At 38.7% G+C, this 21,085-nt stretch overlaps 10 protein-coding genes across 10 annotated transcripts; 4 read left to right on the top strand and 6 right to left on the bottom strand.

Annotated features, from left to right (window-relative positions):
* The first annotated feature begins 500 nt into the window (after positions 1 to 500).
* On the top strand, positions 501 to 4,316 carry BATDEDRAFT_36146 (Elongator subunit ELP2). The gene is made up of 14 exons (XM_006682385.1): positions 501 to 642; positions 799 to 877; positions 954 to 1,045; positions 1,104 to 1,266; positions 1,339 to 1,422; positions 1,496 to 1,835; positions 1,915 to 2,078; positions 2,166 to 2,402; positions 2,511 to 2,855; positions 3,063 to 3,216; positions 3,282 to 3,541; positions 3,657 to 3,876; positions 3,956 to 4,066; positions 4,144 to 4,316. Exons 1-14 carry the CDS (start codon positions 526 to 528, stop codon positions 4,268 to 4,270), a joined length of 2,493 nt encoding a protein of 830 aa, XP_006682448.1. The 5' UTR covers positions 501 to 525; the 3' UTR covers positions 4,271 to 4,316.
* A 73-nt stretch (positions 4,317 to 4,389) lies between these two features.
* Positions 4,390 to 5,714, bottom strand: BATDEDRAFT_28032 (uncharacterized protein; the record flags this gene model as incomplete). Its single annotated transcript, XM_006682327.1, has 4 exons — positions 4,390 to 4,523; positions 4,875 to 4,941; positions 5,018 to 5,242; positions 5,310 to 5,714. 4 exons carry the CDS (start codon positions 5,712 to 5,714, stop codon positions 4,390 to 4,392), a joined length of 831 nt encoding a protein of 276 aa, XP_006682390.1.
* Positions 5,715 to 6,179: 465 nt separating this feature from the next.
* BATDEDRAFT_28031 (uncharacterized protein) lies at positions 6,180 to 7,060 on the bottom strand (the record flags this gene model as incomplete). The annotated part of the gene is made up of 3 exons (XM_006682326.1): positions 6,180 to 6,292; positions 6,714 to 6,906; positions 7,028 to 7,060. 3 exons carry the CDS (start codon positions 7,058 to 7,060, stop codon positions 6,180 to 6,182), a joined length of 339 nt encoding a protein of 112 aa, XP_006682389.1.
* A 390-nt stretch (positions 7,061 to 7,450) lies between these two features.
* BATDEDRAFT_92132 (uncharacterized protein) lies at positions 7,451 to 9,470 on the top strand (the record flags this gene model as incomplete). Its single annotated transcript, XM_006682462.1, has 10 exons — positions 7,451 to 7,577; positions 7,725 to 7,817; positions 7,925 to 8,028; positions 8,127 to 8,205; positions 8,294 to 8,358; positions 8,440 to 8,564; positions 8,674 to 8,923; positions 9,025 to 9,087; positions 9,156 to 9,251; positions 9,351 to 9,470. The coding sequence occupies 10 exons, from the start codon at positions 7,451 to 7,453 to the stop codon at positions 9,468 to 9,470; spliced, it is 1,122 nt and encodes a 373-aa protein (XP_006682525.1).
* A 251-nt stretch (positions 9,471 to 9,721) lies between these two features.
* BATDEDRAFT_92269 (uncharacterized protein) lies at positions 9,722 to 11,658 on the bottom strand (the record flags this gene model as incomplete). Its single annotated transcript, XM_006682416.1, has 5 exons — positions 9,722 to 10,381; positions 10,482 to 10,658; positions 10,985 to 11,064; positions 11,148 to 11,347; positions 11,441 to 11,658. 5 exons carry the CDS (start codon positions 11,656 to 11,658, stop codon positions 9,722 to 9,724), a joined length of 1,335 nt encoding a protein of 444 aa, XP_006682479.1.
* Positions 11,659 to 12,072: 414 nt separating this feature from the next.
* On the top strand, positions 12,073 to 12,673 carry BATDEDRAFT_28028 (uncharacterized protein; the record flags this gene model as incomplete). The annotated part of the gene is made up of 2 exons (XM_006682325.1): positions 12,073 to 12,171; positions 12,272 to 12,673. The coding sequence occupies 2 exons, from the start codon at positions 12,073 to 12,075 to the stop codon at positions 12,671 to 12,673; spliced, it is 501 nt and encodes a 166-aa protein (XP_006682388.1).
* An 87-nt stretch (positions 12,674 to 12,760) lies between these two features.
* Positions 12,761 to 14,376, bottom strand: BATDEDRAFT_92268 (uncharacterized protein; the record flags this gene model as incomplete). Its single annotated transcript, XM_006682415.1, has 4 exons — positions 12,761 to 13,348; positions 13,424 to 13,662; positions 13,731 to 14,082; positions 14,170 to 14,376. 4 exons carry the CDS (start codon positions 14,374 to 14,376, stop codon positions 12,761 to 12,763), a joined length of 1,386 nt encoding a protein of 461 aa, XP_006682478.1.
* A 232-nt stretch (positions 14,377 to 14,608) lies between these two features.
* BATDEDRAFT_92267 (uncharacterized protein) lies at positions 14,609 to 18,325 on the bottom strand (the record flags this gene model as incomplete). The annotated part of the gene is made up of 8 exons (XM_006682414.1): positions 14,609 to 16,165; positions 16,247 to 16,490; positions 16,554 to 16,637; positions 16,698 to 16,792; positions 16,896 to 16,988; positions 17,063 to 17,134; positions 17,200 to 17,557; positions 17,652 to 18,325. The coding sequence occupies 8 exons, from the start codon at positions 18,323 to 18,325 to the stop codon at positions 14,609 to 14,611; spliced, it is 3,177 nt and encodes a 1,058-aa protein (XP_006682477.1).
* An 882-nt stretch (positions 18,326 to 19,207) lies between these two features.
* Positions 19,208 to 19,678, bottom strand: BATDEDRAFT_4965 (uncharacterized protein; the record flags this gene model as incomplete). Its single annotated transcript, XM_006682272.1, has 1 exon — positions 19,208 to 19,678. A coding segment is annotated over one exon (471 nt), but the record flags the coding sequence as incomplete, so codon positions are not given.
* Positions 19,679 to 19,802: 124 nt separating this feature from the next.
* BATDEDRAFT_92130 (uncharacterized protein) lies at positions 19,803 to 21,071 on the top strand (the record flags this gene model as incomplete). Its single annotated transcript, XM_006682461.1, has 4 exons — positions 19,803 to 19,981; positions 20,229 to 20,356; positions 20,468 to 20,638; positions 20,712 to 21,071. The coding sequence occupies 4 exons, from the start codon at positions 19,803 to 19,805 to the stop codon at positions 21,032 to 21,034; spliced, it is 801 nt and encodes a 266-aa protein (XP_006682524.1). The 3' UTR covers positions 21,035 to 21,071.
* Between the last annotated feature and the right edge of the window lie 14 nt (positions 21,072 to 21,085).

Genomic DNA, 21,085 nt, shown 5'->3' with positions numbered 1-21,085 from the left:
ATGAATGGCATACTCAGTCTATCGCATATTATTAGATTCAAATTTAATCAACATTTTATTGTTTTCTAATAAATGCTCGTCTTGCTATTTTCATGATAATCGTATCTCTAATAGGGTTTCAATTAAACCACAGCCTATACACAACTGAATAAAGTCATTTACAGCAGTATTCACGTAAAATGCAAGACTTGTCAATGACTTTTTATTTTGAAATAAACAGTATTTAAATATTTATTAGATTGTCTACACATTGACGTTTAGATTATCAGTGTTTTCATACAACACTATTTGTTATAGTCGAATGATTGTCGAGTTCAAGAATGAAACTCGCGATATTGCTGTTGAATAATAAATTATATTGAATGAGTTGAACAGTTGAAACTATTCAACAGTAAATTTAACAAGTGTTGAATAGTTTGCCATTTTTATTCTATTTTATACGAATACGATTGCAAATAAAATGAACAATTCGAAAACTTTTCCAATTGAATTGCAATCGATACAAATTTCAAACTTGAATTAAAAATGTCGATTGAATATGTTGCCATTGCATGCAACCGAACCAGTCATGCCATAGACTGGTCTATAGATGGTCAAATGGCTTTTGCTGCCGGAAACTTTGTATGCATGTATAGACCACAGGTGCGTTTCAACCTATCCTGACTTGGTGATTCAGCTGATTATCAATTTGCTGCTGTATGATCATGTACTGATTTGATGTGATATTTGGAATATCAAATCATCGGTATTTTCTCGATTGATTATATTGAAAACTAATGCACTCTATTTTGTATTAAGGCACCTTCAAACGCTGGAGCATCGCATACACTAAAAGGGCATTCTGCAGATGTCACTTGTGTAGCATTCGTGCGACAAGGCAAATATTGACTAGATGCTAGTTCATGTATAACTATTTATTCTGTCATGATGACTGATGATTTTGTGTTAATTAGGATCCAATTGCTCCCAGTCTGAAGGAAATCTCATTATTTCTGGATCTGCTGACAAGTCATGTATTGTTTGGCGCAAACATCCTTCTGGCCAAGTAAGGTTAAGAGTGTCACAGTCGAGCATTAAAATGGGTTTAACCAATGTTTATTTAGTGGGAACTCTCGTGTAAAGTAACTGGGCATACCAACGGAGTTGTGACATTGGCCGTTGTGCAAGGAAAAGATAATTTTAACGAGAATGGTGACTGGGTTGCTACATCTGCCTCGGATGGAACAATTTGCATTTGGAAACTATTAACCAATGTAGATGGAAAAGGTGCTGCTATTTGACTCCTGGGTTGAGCATGACTAGATCTGGAGTTGAGTACTAATATAGTGTTGGCTTTAGATGAAATGCAGCTTATGCAGACTATCTCCATGGGAAACCATCATATGATGGCACTTGCACTGGCCTATTTGCCAAACTCCACAAGTAAGTTTTGCTCGTCTAGTTTCAAGATGGGTGACGGTTGTACTAAATGATGCGTATAATTTTATATCGTTAGCCTTGACTCTTTTAGCTGGTGGTACAGACAAGAAGATTCATGCGTTTGTTCATGAAAATGACAAATTTAAAAAGGTTTTGTCGCTATCAGAGCATACTGATTGGATTCGTTCTATAAAGATTGCCACTTTACCATGTACTTTGACTAAAGAAGAATCGCACAAACATGCATCCGAGTATGGATGTTTGATGGTTGCCACTGCTTCTCAAGATCGGCATATTCGAATTTGGAAAATTTCTACTACCTCGTTAACCGGCAACGCTTCGGACACTCTAGCCAATGATTCGTCAACTCAAAATCCAGTCGATGAAGCAATTTTAGCTTTGGAAAATATGAATCCGTACGTCTTTTACTATATTGATACATGATTTAAATCTGTTTTTGTGTACAGACGACTTAGAATTTTAGTATATATTTAGTGATTTTCCTGCTGATTGGACCCAACTGACTACCAAGGCACATCAATTCAAGATTCTTTGCAATTCAGAGACTCAATCTTACACAATGATGCTTGATGCTCTTTTGATGGGCCATGATGACTGGGTGCACAGTGTGAATTGGCAACCAGCTGTATGGAGAACAGGTTTGTTCAATTATTGTTTATTGCAGATATTTTGCGCATTAGAATTTCGCCATGGCTAATGATATAACTGTAATCATGACATTTCAGATGAGCTTACTAAAGAAAAAACGTATCATCAGCCCCTAACTCTCATCAGCGCATCTGCAGACAAATCGATTATGGTTTGGCAGCCTGATACTCACAGTGAATCGTGGATTTACAAAGCTAGATTGGGTGAGGTTGGTGGAGCTACACTTGGCTTTTATGGAGCTATTTTTTCACCGTTAGGAGATATGATTGTGTCCAATGGATATAATGGAGCTCTTCATATTTGGAAACGTTCAGGTTTGTATTGAATGCGTTTTGCGTTTGAATTGGATAATTAGCAGAATACGTTACTGATTTGAAGTGTTGATGCTGCAATGTGCACAACTGGTTTTATCACAAATCAAGATGATAGTTACACTAGTTGGTCTCCATCTATTGGAATCAGTGGTCATTTTTCTTCAGTTGAAAATATTGCTTGGGATCCATCTGGAACATATTTGCTTTCTACAAGTTTAGATCAGACCACTCGTGCAGTTGGATACTGGAAGCGGGATAACGCTATATCATGGCATGAAATTGGCCGTCCTCAGATTCATGGATACGATCTGCACTGCCTTTCATTCATACACAAATATCAGTTTATTTCTGGAGCTGATGAGAAAGTGCTGCGAGTGTTTTCAGCACCGCGTGCGTTTGCTGAGACTGTGGAGAACCTCACTGGCATCGCTGAGCTTCCAGATGAAATGGCAAGTATTTAGCCTGGCAGTTTATTTGGATAAATATTTGAAAAAGGTGCTCATTTTATGATTTCGCTGATTCGGTACAGGAGAAGCGAACTGCTGGTGCTTGTTTGCCTGCACTTGGACTTTCAAACAAGGCTATTTATGCAGGTAAACCGAGATTGCTCATTCCGATTATTGTTAAAATTAAATTTAGATTAACTCGTAATACATGTAGATGCGGGTGCTACAAACTCTACTCAAGTTAATCCCAACATCTCTGCCTTTTCTGCAGTATCTAGTCCTCAAGCAGCATTGTCGGATGCTTTAGTTCAACCTCCATTTGAGGAGCATCTTTTGCAGCATACTTTGTGGCCAGAAGCCAACAAACTGTGAGTATTCTTCAATAGCACACATCATACAGCAATTGCTAACTATTTTGTATTGAATGGTGCAGATATGGACATGGATACGAAATCATATCTGTAGCTTCCAGCAGCGATGGAACTCTTGTTGCATCAGCTTGCAAGGCTGCAAAATCAGAACACGCGGCAGTGCGACTATGGTCAACATCGACTTGGAAAGAAGTGTGCCCACCTCTTTCATTTCACACTCTTTCTGTAACGTGTATTCAGTTTTCGCCAAATGGTCAGTATGTTCTTACGGCTGGTCGTGATCGTGGATGGGCTCTGTTTAATGTATCCAATGCCCTTAAAGGTAATTCTGCTTGCATATTCAAACTTGTTGACTCGAGTGTTTGGAATTGAACAAGAGAAAGATGCCATAAACTCATGTGCTGATTATTTTATTTTCGTGCTATAAAACTATTTAGACGGTACTTATATTTTGGAAGCCTTTCAGGAAAAGGCACATGCTCGTATTATTTGGTCAGCCAAATGGCTACCAGACAGCAATCATTTTATTACTGCATCTCGTGATAAGCAAGTCAAAATATGGGCAAGATCTGATAGCAATTGGACCGTAGTAGCAACGCTAAAGTTTGACGAGAGTGTGACAATGATTGACATTTGTCCAATCTTGGTAGCCAATAGGTATACACCAGTCAATGCATTTGTGTCGAACCCATAAAATTGAGCTGGTGTATTGAACTAATACCATTCAACTATGCAGATATCTGTTGGCTGTTGGTTTGGAAACCGGAGATATTCATCTGCGTCAGATTTGGGAAGAACCTGATAAAAAGTGGCAGTCTGTAGCACATTTCCAAGATATTCCAAAAGCGTATGTTTTTTAAAATATCTGATTGATATATTTTTATGCTTTTAAGCTACACATACTAACCACGGATGTTTATTCAGCGACTCGCATGCTACTACTATCAAAGGTCTGTCGTGGCGACCACAGACTGATGGCACAGTCCAATATCTGGCATCTTGTAGCGAAGATCATAGTGTGCGTTTGTTTAGGATAAACCAAATGCTATGATACCTTGCCGTGATTGAAATTACAAAAATGAAATTGCATGTGAACGAGTTTATTGGCGTTTGACTGAATGCTTTTGATTATATACTTGGACTGATCAGTCTCGGCCCATTTGGTTGAAATTATCGAGTCAGACACATGTAAATTGATCTATTCATTCCTGGAAAAATCCAAAACTGCACTGGGATAATTAAATGGTGGAATGGCATACTTGCTGAACAGTTCCAATCTAAAATACCAAACTTGACTTTGTCAACTTGAAATCATATCAAAAATCAGTGGGTACATTTATGGCTAATTCATTACCCATCAACAATCGTTTTTGGAACAATCTTGTCAATTAGTCTGTAAGGATCAAGAGTGTATTGTATGAAATAAGACACGGTCAATGTTCAGTTCAGTTGAATAAACGAATACCAGTTGGTTTTAAAGTCGCAGATTGTATTGTAAGCAGTTCAAACCTACTGTTGCGTAATGTCATTGGGTTGACCATACTCGGTACAAATGTTGAAAAGGCATTGCTTTAAAAGATCTACACGAAATTTAAACAGTTGGCAATTTCTCAGAATAAAGTCTTGTTTCTGCATACCAATAACAAACTATATACCTAGATCCGGCTTCCATTGAGCAGGTTGTGGTTTTAACAAATTAAAGCAGACCTTGTATTTATGGCACTGAATCAGTGCGTGTATTGACTCTACAGTAACCAGTTACAAAACTGCAGTGTTGTCCCATTCAAGCTCAACTCACCTGCTGATCAAATCTGTGCCCGAGTAATTCTGATTGATAATCAAAACAAGGTATAACAACTGCACTGCTTTTAATCATATTTTTAGCACGGTTGATTGTAACACCATTTGTCGTAACAAAAAAGAGCGTTTTTGAGTATGAGATCTGATTAAGAATAAGCTCTTGAGTGAGAGGGAAATGCATGGCAGAACAAACCACAATCACTACATCAAATGAAGAAAGTAGCTACACGCCAGTCATATGAATTAGACACAACATATGGAAACCTACTCTATATTTGTATTTAGCGTACCTGGGTTGAGCTCCAATCCCAATGCATTTTAATATGCTCGAATGCTTTTGGTAGTTTATCATGAAGTTTTTCGCCGCGTCTGCTCAACACACTGATGTGTTGAGCTCGAGTTAAACCCGGTGCTCGCAATAATGCTTCTAGTATGACTGAACACAATGACTCGCTACTTTCTGGAAATATATCTGGCAATAGTAGTGCGATATTTGGGTCTGCATTTTCTGGTCGAAGTTTGGCCAAAAGCTGTCGCATCAGTATCACCGAAAACAATGCCTGGTTGCGAATAGACTCGATAGAATGATGAAATGCCATTCGAGCATCTGCATACTCTTTTTTGTCAGAGGATGAAAGCAGCAGTGATTCATAGTTAAAATTCAGGTTACTGCAAAGCGTATCCAGAGTCGTCATTTCAAAATATTCAATTTGTTCAGGTCAGAGCAGTTGTGAAAATATGATTCGAGACAAAAGGAATGAGAACGCACAAAAGCATCTTCAAACTAATTTGTGATGTTTTGAACTCTGATGGCATCCAAACAGGCTGCTCTTTCCATTCAAATCAACAAATAGTACTAATATTTACCACACCAAACATACAAAAGTGATTGAATTTTATGCAAATACATCATGATGCACACTGATGATTGCTGACAGTTTCTCATTTTATCACCAGTCGTAGATGGTCCAAAGTGCACAATGTTGTCCAGTAAACTAGCACCCATCAAACATGAGACCCACTGTTTATTATACTGTCACTTTAGTCCAGTGAATACGGCTACGATGAGCTGATCGCATTCAGGACCGTGATACTCGATTCTAAAGTCAGTTATAAAAATCAAAGAGCCGTGCTATTGGCCAAGTTTAACAGATTTCAATTCATTTTTTGGCAGAAAGTTTGGCGGCAGCATCTTCTGCATCATTCTGAGCAACAGCCCAGTTGGACCATTTATCGGCGTCAAAGAAGATACTGTCCGAGTCGCAGGAGGCAACTAAAGAATATAAAAGGTTAGTATATCGAATAACAAGAGGTCTATATTTAGCAATTTGAAATGTAGTGATTGGGTGATTGTTGCATTCAAGACACTACGGTTAGACGATCCACTCATTGCAATGCAGATGAGAATCAATAGCTGTCGTTTGCTGATCTATCAATACAATCGTACAGGTAAATGCTTGAATTGGATAGAAACCCAGTTGTAGTGACAAGCCTTTACAAATTCCAACATGAGTCGATTCCAATCATTTGAATGTCAAAATGTAATTTTTTGATTGCAATACATGAATGCCATGCAAGACTGGATTTAGACCTCTACAGTGCCATTCAACAGGCCGTTTGTGGATATAATTCAAAAGTCTTGCCAACTAGTCCTTATTGAATATAACAGAATCTTTAGCAAGATAGTAACATACCGCCGTCCTTTTTGGCAAGAGCGTTTTGAGTTTTGTTGTAATGAGCTTCGTATGCAACTCGAGCCTCTTCAACAAGAAGGTTATGGTGAGCCTTTTCGGTATCAGCCGCACGGTCCTTGACAAGACGAGTGAGAGAGTGATGGCGGGTCCATCCCCACCAAACACCAACACCGAGGGCAGACCAACGAAGGAACTAATGAATTCAGCAAGAAACCAGAAAATGGAGTCCATATAGACATGGTGAGCAGTGATTGGTATGACAGCAAGCAAATCAATGCCAAATTGAGACAACACTAATGATTCCAAACACATACGCTGATAGATTGCTGATTGACGATACTGGCCATGACTGTGGGCTTGACTGGAATCGGTTGGTTTGAGTAGGAGAAAAGTCACGCCTTTGCAATCCAAAAGAATGATTTCTAGATCTGCACTGACATGTTTTTTACTCGAATATTCAGCACAATTGTGTAACAGATTTCTATTGAAATCATAAACTAAATCAATCGATTGTGATTCTCTGCACAACAGTCGATGGATTCAAAAACACTATTTCTTACTCAATTCACACTAGTTGACTCGATACAATTCTTGATTCAACTCTTGAAATGTCATAATCTCGACTAAAAATCTTGATTTCATGGTTTTAAAATTGTTCATTTTTTGATAAAATAAACCTTTACCAGTTCATATTGCTTGAATTGTTCTCTGGAATTATCTTTCGTTGCACTAGAGCAATGGATAAACTGGTTTTTGTTTCTAGCTCAGAACTACCTCGTCCTCGTACTCTCTCAACACAACCCTCTACAAAGTGTTCTGTATTCGAAACTGGAAAAAAAGCCGAGGCTTCTTGTTCTTCTAAATGTGAGCTCAGTGTATTACCCAACATGCTTTGAAACATCATTCAAGCTTTAAAAATGAAAAGACTGCTAGCCAACTTAAGAATTGTCTTTCAATAGAGACTTTGGTTCAATGGAATCCTTTATTTATATCATGCATGTTGGGCAATAGGTATTACTCTCGACTCAAGCGATGGTATTGCTAATCAACAAAATGATAGTATGGATAGTCCTACACATAGTACCAGTCTTGATTTAAATTTGGGTAAGTGTCTGATGCATGGATTAAATGAGTCGATTATTCAGATCATTCGTACTTGACAAGCTCTAGCTTGCCAAACTATACATATTCACGACTTTAAAATAAATTAGATTCTGCCGTATCCGCCGAATCAGAAAAAATTCATAAACTCTTGCTGGTTGAATCATCTGATCATGATAGATGTCAGGTCTTATTTCAAATGTACCTTGAAACAGTAAGGTTCCATGACATAATAATTCAAAACTCGGCTAAACTTGGATTGCTCGATTTTCACCACGATGTTCCTGACATGCATCATATCTAAAATTATAGTTTCGTAGCAATCTACAAAAGAAAACCGAATGTGTTCGTTTGAACGAGCAGTTATCAAAGTTTATAAACAAACAGACAGGTACATACGCTAGCTCCGCTTTCAATAAAAGATTCACCATGTAGTCTTGTTTCTCACTGCTGATTTCCAACTGTCCATCACCTTCTAGCAGACGATTCACCAAAACATACAATCTCAGATTCGATTCCTAAAACTAATGACAATAGATCAAAGGTAACTCGGCGACGCTTCATATTTCAACTATGCCATGTCTCTATTAATGATTGATACCCTACTTGTTTTATCAAACTACAGATTTCCGACGTCCGTTTAAAAATGGTAAACATTGGCGATTTAACCGACAACACCAAACTAGACACAGTCTTGCAATCAAGCAGTTTAGTCGAGGAAAGTAATCAAAACAAGAAACTTGATGATGTGTAAGAGTGTTTGTTTCGATAATGCTGATTTATTTAAAAGAAAGTTTAAGCCATGGCTTGAATTTGCGCTGCATATCTAATCATGAATAACTCCTATTGGTTTTCATAGCACTCATCTCAAAGAACAGTTTAAAGATCTTCTTAAGCAATATGAGCTACGAGAGCGTCATTTTTTGTCGCTTTCAAAGTCTAGAGATATTGAATTTCATTTAACTCAAGCAAAGTACGAACAATACCGTCAAAAGGCTGAGCAAGAAAAAAACAAGGCTATAAATCTTAAAACTCAAATGACAACATTTTCAAAAACTGAAGCTGAATTGCGCAATCAACTATCCCTGTACATTGGAAAATTTCGAGAGGTATTTTTAGTTTTTAAATTATTAGGATATTCAAGATTACAAGTATCTGAGTAGTGTTTATTCATTTTTTTTCTATTGTACATGCATTACGTGTTTGATAGGTTGAATCTACACTAAATCAAAGTAATGAATTATTTCAGACATTTAGACAAGAGATTGAACAGGTATGAGCTTTCAATTACCTTATATTCTAAATATCAATATGCTGATATAAACATATTTGATTTGGCAGATGGGTAAAAAAACGCGGAAACTTGAAAAGGAGAATGCAAATATACGCATAAAGTATGAAGCGATGAATAAGGCAATCGTGGAAATGGCTGAAGAGGTTTGAATCTATAGTGCTTGTACTGCCGTGCATTATTATATATACCATATTCAGTCTTTATTAAATTTTAATATATTATTACTGTTCAACCAAACATAGCGCAAACAATCAAATAGAGAAGTACAAACTGTAATGGCTTCCAAAACAAAACTAGAATCATTGTGTCGAGCGTTACAGGAAGAACGTAAAGCTCTTTTGAAAAAAGTTAATTCAACATAAATAGTTTTTTGCAATAATTTTATTATGAACGTGGTTGTTTGAATATACTTGTGGTTGGTTATTTTGATACTGTTTAATCATGTCAATTGTATAATATGATATGCAAAAAGTAGGTATTTAAATATGCTAGGACTAGTATTATCAAGGTTTAGATGACTGGTATTCAGTATACTTTTTAAATCTACCACTGCAACTGGACAATGTTTTGGCACTTGATATATTCAACGAATTTCAATTTATTGATACGCTAATCATTGATATTCATCGTCTTCGTCATCTTCAAACCATAACGAATCATGGTGCTGCATGTCAATGAGATCCACAGCATAATGCTTGTTTTGAGCAGTCGAGGCATCGTTGTTTTTGTTTTTGGATGAGATAGTTTTTAGACTAGGATTATTTCCAGTATAGTGGGGTTTGGCTTCAATGCAAGGTGTCTTGGAATGCAGTTCTTTGTTCAGATTCAGTATTGCTTTTGTCGATTGCGGCTCAGTCGTGCCGCGGTTTCCATATCCAGTCGACTTTTTACTAGATGAATTTATTTCTGTATCGTCACTAACCTGCAAGGAGTGCACTTTATTCATTTTTAAAGGTGATCCCAGCGCAGAAAGTCCTTTGTTGTACAATGCGTTTGCCACAATCTGCTTATTTCGAGAAGCATGCAGATATTTTTGTTTGTTTTTATACCTTGCATCTAGTTCTTGGGCCTCTACAATCTTTTTCAATCGAATCTTGACCAAATCGTGTCTTAGTCGTTGCTCTCGTTCAAGTTCTCTGTTTTCTCTTTCAAGACATTCTATGTGAGCAATCTGCTGCTGGGTAGCGAGGGTAACTTTTCTCAAATCTTGACTTAGTCGCGAGTTTTCTGCTTCAAGTGCTGTTGTATGATCCGTCAAATATTTTGCTGCTTTCTATAGTGATTTGTAAAGTGAATAATATTTGGTTATTTGATACACATGAGATAATATTATTTTTCTAAATTCGATTATGCTTGAAGAAATAAAACTATACCTCATGAGCAGCAGATTCCATTGATTTGATTTTGTTTTCAGCTTCCTTTTGAAGTTTCATACGAGCCTCCAACAATGAGCGTTCCAGATCCGCCATTTCAGTCAAATGGTTTAGCTCTGCATTTTGCATTTCCTTGCGAATGTTTGCCATCTCCCCTTCATGTTTTGTCCTTCTTGCCTAGACATTTATATACAATCAGATTATACATGGAAAAAATAAAATCTGTTTTAGCATGCTATTTCTTTACAGCCGTATTCATATGGAATGAAACACGGAACAAAAGTGTGGATAATAAACAGCCAGTCTCATGAAATGATTGGTGTCAGATTACTGGACAACACTGTGTTTTTCCTGGTGGTTGACATGGAAACAGCAGTGCAATTTTTTCAAACTAGAACGCAAAAGTATCCGAGCGTTTAGGTGTTTGACAACATCAGTCTGCGAAAAACTTCATTTTACGTGAATACAGTTATAATTTGACATTGAAGTCAACCCCAATTTACCATGGTATCTGATAGTTGCATGATCTCGGTTTCCTTGGCGGCCAGTTTCATTTCAAAGTCGACCAATTGATCATGAAACTCTGTTTATTCAAGGATCAATACATTAAACAACATATGTTAGTCAGTCGGTATAATTGTATGAGTTGGACCAAGTCTTCAATACCGCTGATCTTTGCTTGATTCTCCTCTTCACGCTTTTTTCGCTTTAGCAAGTACATGTCCATGTCTTTTTGATTAGATTCGGTAAGTCGTTGAATTGCATCCAGTTTTTCATTTTTTTTGGATTCGAGATACATGATGTAATCAGCAGTGTCCTTTTGGCACGTCTCAATTTCTTCTCTATACCAATCGTTTTCTTTTTTGCTATAATCCAGTCCATTGAAAAAAGTTGCAATGATAACCAAGCCGGAAGATAATAGCTGCATGTTTAAAATTGAGTCAATGTGATAGACTTACTATTTGGCACATTTGGCTTTGTAGTCCTCGAGCTCTTGGTCAAGCTTTACTAGGCGTTTTTTTAAAACAGATTCGTCGAGTTCTTTGATTTGTATTTCTCCTGTGCCTTTGGTATTTTTTTTAAGAATGTTTCGAATGAATGCTCCGCCTGCATGAGGCTGTTTTTTGGTAGCCTCTATCTTTTTGACCCCCTTTATTGTAGATACTTGACTATCCATTTAGTTGCGTAGATGGCAGTTGTTGTATAAAGTGCAGCTGAATAGTTGGCCAAGAGTAGTAAACTTGGAGGATTCGCGTTTACTTGGGCAGCCTGTAAACCCAAGATAGCAAGTCAATTATTACAGCTGTATTCACGTAGGATAGAGCACCAAATAGGTCTAAATAGGTCATAAACAGCTAGTATCATGACATGATGGGTGTTGGATTACTGAACAACATTGTGGGGTTTTCTTAGTGACTAGCATAAAAACAAAAGTTGCATTCCCAATGCATGCAATCTTTGCTTTCAAGTTAGAATACAAACATATTGATGAGGCTTTAGGACAGCAGAGTTTGTACAGAATTTAAACCTCAAATTTACATCAGAAATTAGTTTGGATTTTCTCTTGGATTTTCGACTCGACTGAACTTTAATGCAAGCCGATTTGATAAAGTCGAGTGACAACAGGGCAACACACCTGCCAGTGTTTGCCTACGGATCACTCATGGCAGATCATGTATTCGACAGTGTAGTGAGTAGTCTAGCCAATTAGCCATCTGGATTACACGGCATTGTTTTTATCAGCCCATTCTTGTCAAGTTGTTTTGATTTGTTTATTAACTTGATAATAGATGATATCTGGACTTGGTAACAATTACCAACGACCTCGTAAAACGACTGGCGCAATACTTTCTGGATATCAGCGGTTTGGAGTCGCTGATCAACCTTATCCGGCTGTTGTTCCTGCTACACCCAACAACACAGTCCAAGGTGTGCTATGGTATATTCAATCCAATTCAGAAATACAGTTGCTCGACCATTTCGAGACAGATCTGTACCAAAGACAAGTTGTTTCTGTGAATAGTATGGGTGAATCAGACACTGTTCAAGCCTATGTCTATATCTGGAATCGCGAACTATCTTTACTGACTGGAAAAGAATGGAATTATGAGCAGTTTCTTGCCAAGGAAATGAAGGAATGGATCAAGACTCAGAATGGGGCTGATGGACAACCCTTGACGACTCAAGGTTGACCGACAACCAGCAGCTGATTTAAGCTACAAATCAACTTTGAATAAATTAGATTTCACAGGATTGGGTGCTTCAAGGTTGGTATTTTATTATTTACTATCGATTGTATTTTCAAGAGCAGATAAAGAGGTTGTATCCATATCGCTATTCCAGATTCCGGTATCAAACAGTCGCACCATCCCATCTTCAATAATTCCTATTGGATCAGGAATATCCTCGGCGACAAACTCGGTGGATTTACGTACCCAAATAGAAGATCGATGAACGGCAGGGAGCTTGGTACTTGTACCTGTTTGCTGACTCAAGAACGCACTCATGCGTTCAAGTGCTAATCGGGCTATTGCATGAAAGGGAGCAAACATTTGAAACACATGGACTTGATCTTCGTATATTTCGAGCTGGATGGGTGACTTTGCAAAAGAAAGTTGGCTAAATACAATACCATCGTCACGAACACGCTCAGCATCTCCTACTTGGATCAGCATGGGTGGAATGGGTTTGGATGGATCTTCAATTGCTAATACAGGTGAGACATAGGGGTCTAAAAGCTCGTCCCTGCATTTGATATATGGATGTGGACGTTGTTTAGATACATGGAGTGGATCTGTAGATGAAGCAGGCAAGTAATCAAATGGTTCATTCAAATGCCAAGCTGGAAAAGATTGAGTAAGATCCAGCTAAAACGAAAACAAAGTTTCATCATTAACAGAGTACAAGTAAAGATATATTTTAGAAACAAGAATAAAGCTTACCCATGGAGAAAAGCATCCTATGGCACCAGGAACGGGAAATTTGCCAGTATCCCGACAGTATAGCATGGTAGCTATGGCTAAACCACCACCAGCCGAATCGCCACAAAAAGAAATTTGGTTTGGAAGATATCTTGGCTGATTAGACATTGCAGGAGGATCAATCAGAAATTTGTAGGCACAAAGAGTGTCAAAGATGGGAGTAGGAAATGTGAATTCAGGGGCTAAACGATAGTCGATTGCTAATCAAATACAAGGTAAGCTTGACTACACGTTAAAAAAACTGAAGCTGCACAAGATAAAAGCTTACAGAGAACTCTAGCATTAGCAGATTTTGCAAGACGCCAAGTGACGGATCTGTGTGTACGACGAGATGCAAATAGGTATGCACCACCATGAATATACAGAATGACTCGCTCGACAGGAGTTGTGACAGTTACTGGATGTGCATCGACCCACTCAGCCTTTATGGAGCCACGAACATCTTTATCAAGCATTCCGGGTAATGCAAGTTCCTCACACAAGGGAATGCGAAGTTTGGATATTTTTGTTTTGATGGGCACAGGAGTCGTTGTTTTGCGACCAGAAGCCACAATTTTGGCTTGAGAAAGATTACCCTTGAAACAATCAAGTGTTGCTCTGAGCAGGGCAACCGAACTCATCTAGTAAAAATTGATGAATTGCAGGATATTAAGCCACTATTCATTTGGAGTCATTCAAGTCGTTACAGGTTACATGGCTCAACATACCAGTAGAAATGAGTCAGTCAGAGTACCTCGCTTGGTACTCTTGTATTGATTGGACAGTTTACGACGTACACTTGATTTATCAGCATCAGTTGAATCAGTCAAGCTGCTGTCTTTTATTCGGTATACTTTGGCAGTGTGAGGTATGCACATGGGTGCTTCAATAGACATGGATTCCATGGTCGAGTCTCCTATCTTACTAGTAGTCATTAGGTTCAACTAGTATAAATTGGGTTCCAAGTTTGGCTTTTTATTCAGTCCAATCCACTGCTTAAGATAAGTGCTTTTAAAGGGCTTTGAATCTTACAGCTACACAAATCCAGCATCAAATGAGGCATAAAAACTCCGAAAGTCTCGATTCTTTATCGTCAACTACTGAATGGGTCAACCCATCTAAGCATTCTCATGATCAAATAGTACATTAGATTCATTTCTTCAAAAGTCATGAAAACGACCGATCATCATGGTCCATCAGTCCATATTTGTGTAGGTAGTCGAGAGTTGCCCGAGAATATGCTTCTTTCGGCACTTGACTCGGGATTCCGACGGATGTTTCAGCTTTGTTGTGGCTGTAACTGGGAAAGTCTATAGAAAATGATACGCTTGCATACTCGTCCACAGCAGATATTGCCGAGATGTCACAACCGTCCTTGTAAACAAAACTCTGCTCAGGGTCACTCACTAACCCTGCAATAATATCCTTTGGGTTAGTCACGCCAAGTGAGCCAGTGTCCTTGTGCATTGGCTTTTGGTTTTCCAACTCGTGCTCAATAATTCCGGCTGCTGCTGGTTGCGGATATAGCTGAAAAGATTCTCCACCTTGAGATATCCCACTAAAAGTAGAAATCATCGTCGAATAATTGGCCAAAATAGACTTTTGCTCGGCTGGTCCAGATGCTAATTCATTGCACTGAAAAAATGATGCGTGGTTTTCTCGATTGTCGAAAGGTGGCCACGTTTTCTCCGTTTCATTAATCTGTAACCGTTGGAAATCTAATTCATGCAGCGATTTGTTGGTGTAGTCTATATCAGATTCTGCTGTATGTGCTACTGCCTTTGTGTTCAAGTCTGCATCAAGAGAAGCATTGGATTCCGACTCGACCAAATTTATGCCAGTGTTTATAGACATGTGGTTCTGCTGTGGAGGGTTTTGAGGAATATAAAATGATGTGTTTGTTGCTGCATCGCACATGGATGTTTTTGCAAAGAATGTGGTTTGAACCAAACAACTTGAATCAGTAGGTTGCACAATGGATCTCTGTTTATGCGATTCACTCGTGGTCTGTGGTTCTTGAGGTGCGTGATTTCCAATACATGTGCTAGGTGTAGCAGCACTACACAAGTTTGAATCTATAGCATTGGATGGCTGTGAAACATTACAAGACAAAGTAGATCCAACGGGTGCTGTAGAATGAAGTCCAGAAATATGATAGGGCTGTCTAGAAAAGGCTACAATCTGACTCTGAATTATCTCCACTTGTTGTTGAAGCATTGATAAATACCACATTTGATTGATACCATCTGGAAACATAGGATATTTATATGGCAATGGAAGAGGCGGTAATTCTGGCGGACAGCTAGAGGTACCAAAATCAACTGCTACATGTGTTGGTGCTGTTTCAGCAGAGCTGCAAACACGCTCCGTTAAAGTAGTGGGTATATTATTTTGTGCATTATCTATAGAACTCGCTATATTGGCAGTATCCTCCACATGTGCTTGTTGTACTTTTGTTTCCTGGGTGCTGCTGACATCGGGTTCTGAGGCATCCATACCATAAACGAATGGTTTTTCAGAAATTTCATCTTCAATGTGGTCCATAGCTGCAGTTATGGAAGGAGTTTTAGCTGGACGTAAAGAAATCTGATAAAACGACTCCAACGCTTGACAAAAATCAGTGTTTTCATCATTCATTAGATCAACTGTTGAAAATGAACATGGCTGCGCAGATTTGATTTCTAATCCATGCGTCTGATAAAACTTTACCATAGATTTGTCCACCTAGGCAAAATACATACGGCATAGAAACATATTAAATAAATCCAATATCATTATCAAAACATTCAGACGTATACTACGTACATTGAATGTGCACTCAAATACAACCGGCTTGAATACTTGAGTAGAGCTAGTTAATCGAAATGCAGACGATTTCTGATCTTCCATCACGCGAGTGTTTCCACTATTGGCGTTTCTCTGAAATATACACACTAAAAAAGTAGATTTTCCAGTATCCAGCTTTACTCGACTACTATCCAAAACATATTGAATGCATGCTGCATGAACGTATGGATCTACAAGAGATGTATTCACCGATTTAAACCAACTGGTCAAAAGTAAAAGTGAGTCAAGAATTCAATTAGATCAATCTATTTGAAATCAAACTTACAGTCCAATCAGCGGAAGCACTTTTGACTTTGAATCGCACTCCTCCAGTAGATACAAGTGACGTGCTTGATCCAAAGACATGAATCTTAAAGCAGCATTAAAATCATATACAGCACATTGTAACACATGTGACAATCCAACTTACCCATAGGTTGGGCTTTCTAAGCATTCAAGAGTAAATAGTTCATGTGATAGGGATGTCGACACAATGCGAAGTGGATGAATCTGTGCAGCATCGATCTTGACATATGGAATAGCAAATATTGCTGTACAAACTAGTATGTGAGTTGCCAGTGTAAAAACACAGTGTTCAAATTTATGATGACTTGCCTTGTAACCATACTTGCTTGGATGACATGTCAAAAAATGATTCAGCAATCAGTGGAAAGCTGTGGTGCTGATTTAAAGTCGTGCTACTATGTTTATCCTTGAGAGTCTGTGGTTTAAAAATAAGCTTTCTAAATAATGCATTTGATTATACCAAACCAAGCCACAGTCATTCAATAGTACCTTTAATAACTGCAATACACGATCACTGCCTGCTTGTATTGGTTTTCCATCACTCTGCTCTCGTAAGTACACCTAGCATTCAGCAATATTAATAATGCCGAGTATTATCGATTCAAAAATAGTAGATTTAAACTTACTGGGATGATAATATCTGCTTCTGAAACAACTGAGGGAGATATGGTTCCAATAGGTCCAGTTTGAGATAAGACCTGCCGACCTGCATCAAACCGATCCACCACAATGCTATACTGTGTGGAAGAGTTGGACTCCGTGTCCGAATCAATCCAGATCTTTCGGCCAAGCATAAATCCAGTTGGAGATTCCAAACCAACAGATGATTGCTCACAAGCACTCTGTTTCCTATTGCCTGCAAGAAGTCCAATTTTTGTACTGTGAATTTTGAATGCATGTAATGCTGATTCTTCAAATTGAATGTATTCTGGGCTTAGTGAATTGGAATGCATTGTATATTCAAGACCAATTCTAGTGCTGTCCCTACGATCAAATGAGTAATTAAATGATAGCACATATCAGTATCCATACATGAAATAGAATACGATCCATCAAATGTTGTATTGGTTTATCGTACCAAAGATAGTATTTGGCAGCAGCAGGCGGATTGTATTCATAAACAGCTTCCTTTTCCAATTTTGCAGATGGAAAGTACCGACTAACAGGTTTGTAAGTACTAGCAACATTGCATTCTTTTTCCAAAATCGGCACTTGATGCTGTTCAACTTCAGTAAAAGAGGACTTGCTGAAATGAGCAGGTTGAATTAGATCCAGCTCCTTATTTCCCGATCGAACATTGTTATCTTGCATGCTTCGAGCTACTCGAGTACGTCCGGCAACGTGCTGCACAATTGGTACTTTTGAAAGACAAATCTCTACAGCTCGACTTTCAATCGAGTTTCTGGGTCGATGCAACAAATCGCCATCATGAACAGACCTGACAGATTTTGACCCAAAGACTCTTTGTGACGGCTGTGGTAAGCGAGATGCTGTAGACTTGTCATTGGTGGAAGAATGTAGAACTGACTGATTTATACTGTGTTGTTGAGAGTGTACCGGATAGGTTGCACCAAGCGATGGATGGTTTGGATTTGGATTGAATGCAAAGGAGCGAGGATGAGGTTGAGGTTTGGGAGGAATCGAACGAGGAATTGGTTCATGCAAGACAGACAGATTAGACGCTGAATCAGGAGTTGCTGTAAAATGAGTTCTGTCATTAGCAAACCGAACAACTGTATTGCGACTAGTCATTTCTCAATTCAGACTTGATTGTCCGACTTGAAAGATTTAATGTCAGTCGCGACTGGCTAGTTTTGAAGAGTCTTGTTTTGGGCGTTATTGCACAATCACAAAGTCTGCAATTCGATCTGGATTCTGATGTAATCAAACTGTACACACTTTTGTTTGCATTCTAGTTGAAAAAAACAATCATTACAAACGCAACTGTTCAATCTCCAAAACAGTCAACTAAAGAGTTCAAATCACATACTATCCAGTAAATGTGATTGTATCATTATTGGATATACATGCTTGGTTGTTGTTGAAAACTATAGTATTGTATTTAAACCATCTTTTGCAGGATTGATCGACATCATTCATTCCATAGATCTTGAATCGACAAGCATGCAATTGCCTAAAAGTCTGGATTTATTTTGATTTATTATTCCAGACAATACTTGTATCCGAGTCGTCATTCACTTCATAGTCATCATACTCGTTTTTGTTGGCACTATTCCCTTTTGTTCGTCTCTTTCGACGAGCCTGTTCAACGATCGAGTTGCGCGCAGAAGACTTTCCTGATGCTGACTTTACCGCATTTTTTCCAGATGAAGCCGAGTCTACAGATCCCTTACTTTTTTGCATTGCCTGTGGTAGGTTTTTGAGCCAGGTAAATATGCCCAAGGGAACTTGTACTAAAGCAACGTTTGTAAGCAAAGGTTTATGAGCAACAAATTCAGATTTGTCGACTTCGCCAGAGGCAATCAGCAATTCCAAGGGAGTCGAGTTTTTCAAGGAGTGTTTGTTAATCGTAGGAATAGTGGTGGTAGATTCAGAATTTGCATCCGTTTTGGATTTTTTGGCAAGTTTCTGAAAGTGTTTTTTGAGTTGAACAAGGGTAAGTTCGTTGAGAGTATTCATATAGTCGTTGATTTCCTTTTTTTCTCGATAGTAAAATATCCAGGCAATAATGTACTGAGCAACAGAGATAAAGAACAGAATGGCAAAGATGGCGACAAAGATACCAGGCTTGTAGCGAGAATAGTAGTAGCCAGTGCCACGCCAGGTTGGGAAGCCACGAGCAAGATGTTCATCGTAGCGTATACGTAGATCCGAGTCTTTAAGAATAGTGCTGATGGAAGTCAGTATGGTGTGCAGTTTACGCAGTTTAGGATCCTTGGTCTTGTCAGGATGAAAGGCAAGCGACTTTTTCCTGTAGGCTCTGTTGATCTCGGCAAGTTCAGCAGAACGAGGGATTTCTAGAATCGAGTAAAAGTCGCCTTTGGGCTCAATACCAACAAGAGCATCCTGCAAATCAAATATTTCATGGTCTTCAGTCTCCCAGGCATAAACCCAAGACAAACATGCTAGAAACGGAAGTATCCGACAGACCAACATTGTAGCTTTTAAATCAGATAAAAACTGCGTTTGGATTCAAGTTGATTTCCAAGCATTTCACGTGATCTGATGGATTGCAGTTATCTCGCCTGAAAAGTTTACATCTGCGGTCATGGACGATTCAAACGACATTCCTGCTGCTGGCGCATACTCACACAATCCAATTCGGAATACCATTGACGAAATGATTGAATCCGATACTATGGAGCCTTCTTCTAGTGCTCAACCCAAGTCTACTGCTCGAGGCATTCTAAAGCGCAAGTCCAATTCTGAGCAGCCAAAAACTAGAGGGTAACCGTTCTTATTTATGAATGCTTACCAGCCAGACCTACCAACCTGTAATGTCCATCTTGACTTGGGATGGTTTGCACATTTCGTGTTCATACCTTGAACCCAAACCTGAGTTGGGTTTCGCATGAACTTTCAGTTGTCAACGAACGTTTGAGTTGTCCGTTTGTTCAAGATGATGGTTGATTTAAGAGTTAGTCTCTGATATGTGCAAAAGGTTCTAATTGCTGCACCGTTTTTTGGACTCCAGGATTTGCTGGGATGAAGATAACCTTATGATTACTGAGGCACAAAAAGACTCAACAATGAAGGTGACGGAACCCAAAACACCATTTATCAGATACGATTCAACCACAGACCAGCTGTTGGGCTCTACAGGTATAGCTTTGTTTGAAATACTGGATCAAAGATACGTCATCATTGGTCACAATGGGCTGTCGAGAGTGTTCAAGGCTGTTGAAATTCATCCATATACTTTTTAACAATTAGGAACGGTCCCACCATTGGAGCTCGCTACTGCCATAGAGAATTCACGTAATAGATCTGACTCGCTATCGTCAGAAACACTCCCTGCAGAGCTCGATATGCGGATGCAGATGTGTGAATTTAGTGGAAATGAGTGGCAATCTGACGGTGATATAGACGATGCAACCAGTGAAGGTGTGTTGGTTCAATTCAACCTATACTGAGAATTAGAATGCGTTTGTTATTAGTACTAAACTTTTGAATTCAGATCAAAATAAGCGTTTGAAATTTAGCTCACATCGATCAGAGCACTACAATATGAAAAACATATTACGGCGGGGTCGTGAGCTGATACAGCACGAAAAAGATGACGATGCTTATAATGATCCTGACCAGTATAATGAAAGCGATGATATGAGTGATGTCGATCTAGAAGAGGATGGATGGGCAAGTGAGGATGAAGATGCAGACCAGATCAATGCACTGCGCAAAGAAGCCGTACCGCCATTGCATCTATCAAACTCGTCTGTTCGTTTTGCTTCCGAGCCAGTAGATAGTGAAGGCAGTGCAGCCAAAAACATAATGTCTTGATATAAATATATATTTAACCTTTTTGGTGTGGTTATAATGCGTTTTTTATTT

This window comes from Batrachochytrium dendrobatidis (genome assembly GCF_000203795.2).
Source record: "Batrachochytrium dendrobatidis JAM81 unplaced genomic scaffold BATDEscaffold_16, whole genome shotgun sequence".
Lineage (NCBI taxonomy): Eukaryota > Fungi > Chytridiomycota > Chytridiomycetes > Rhizophydiales > Batrachochytrium > Batrachochytrium dendrobatidis.
This window is presented reverse-complemented; position numbering and strand designations above follow the sequence as displayed.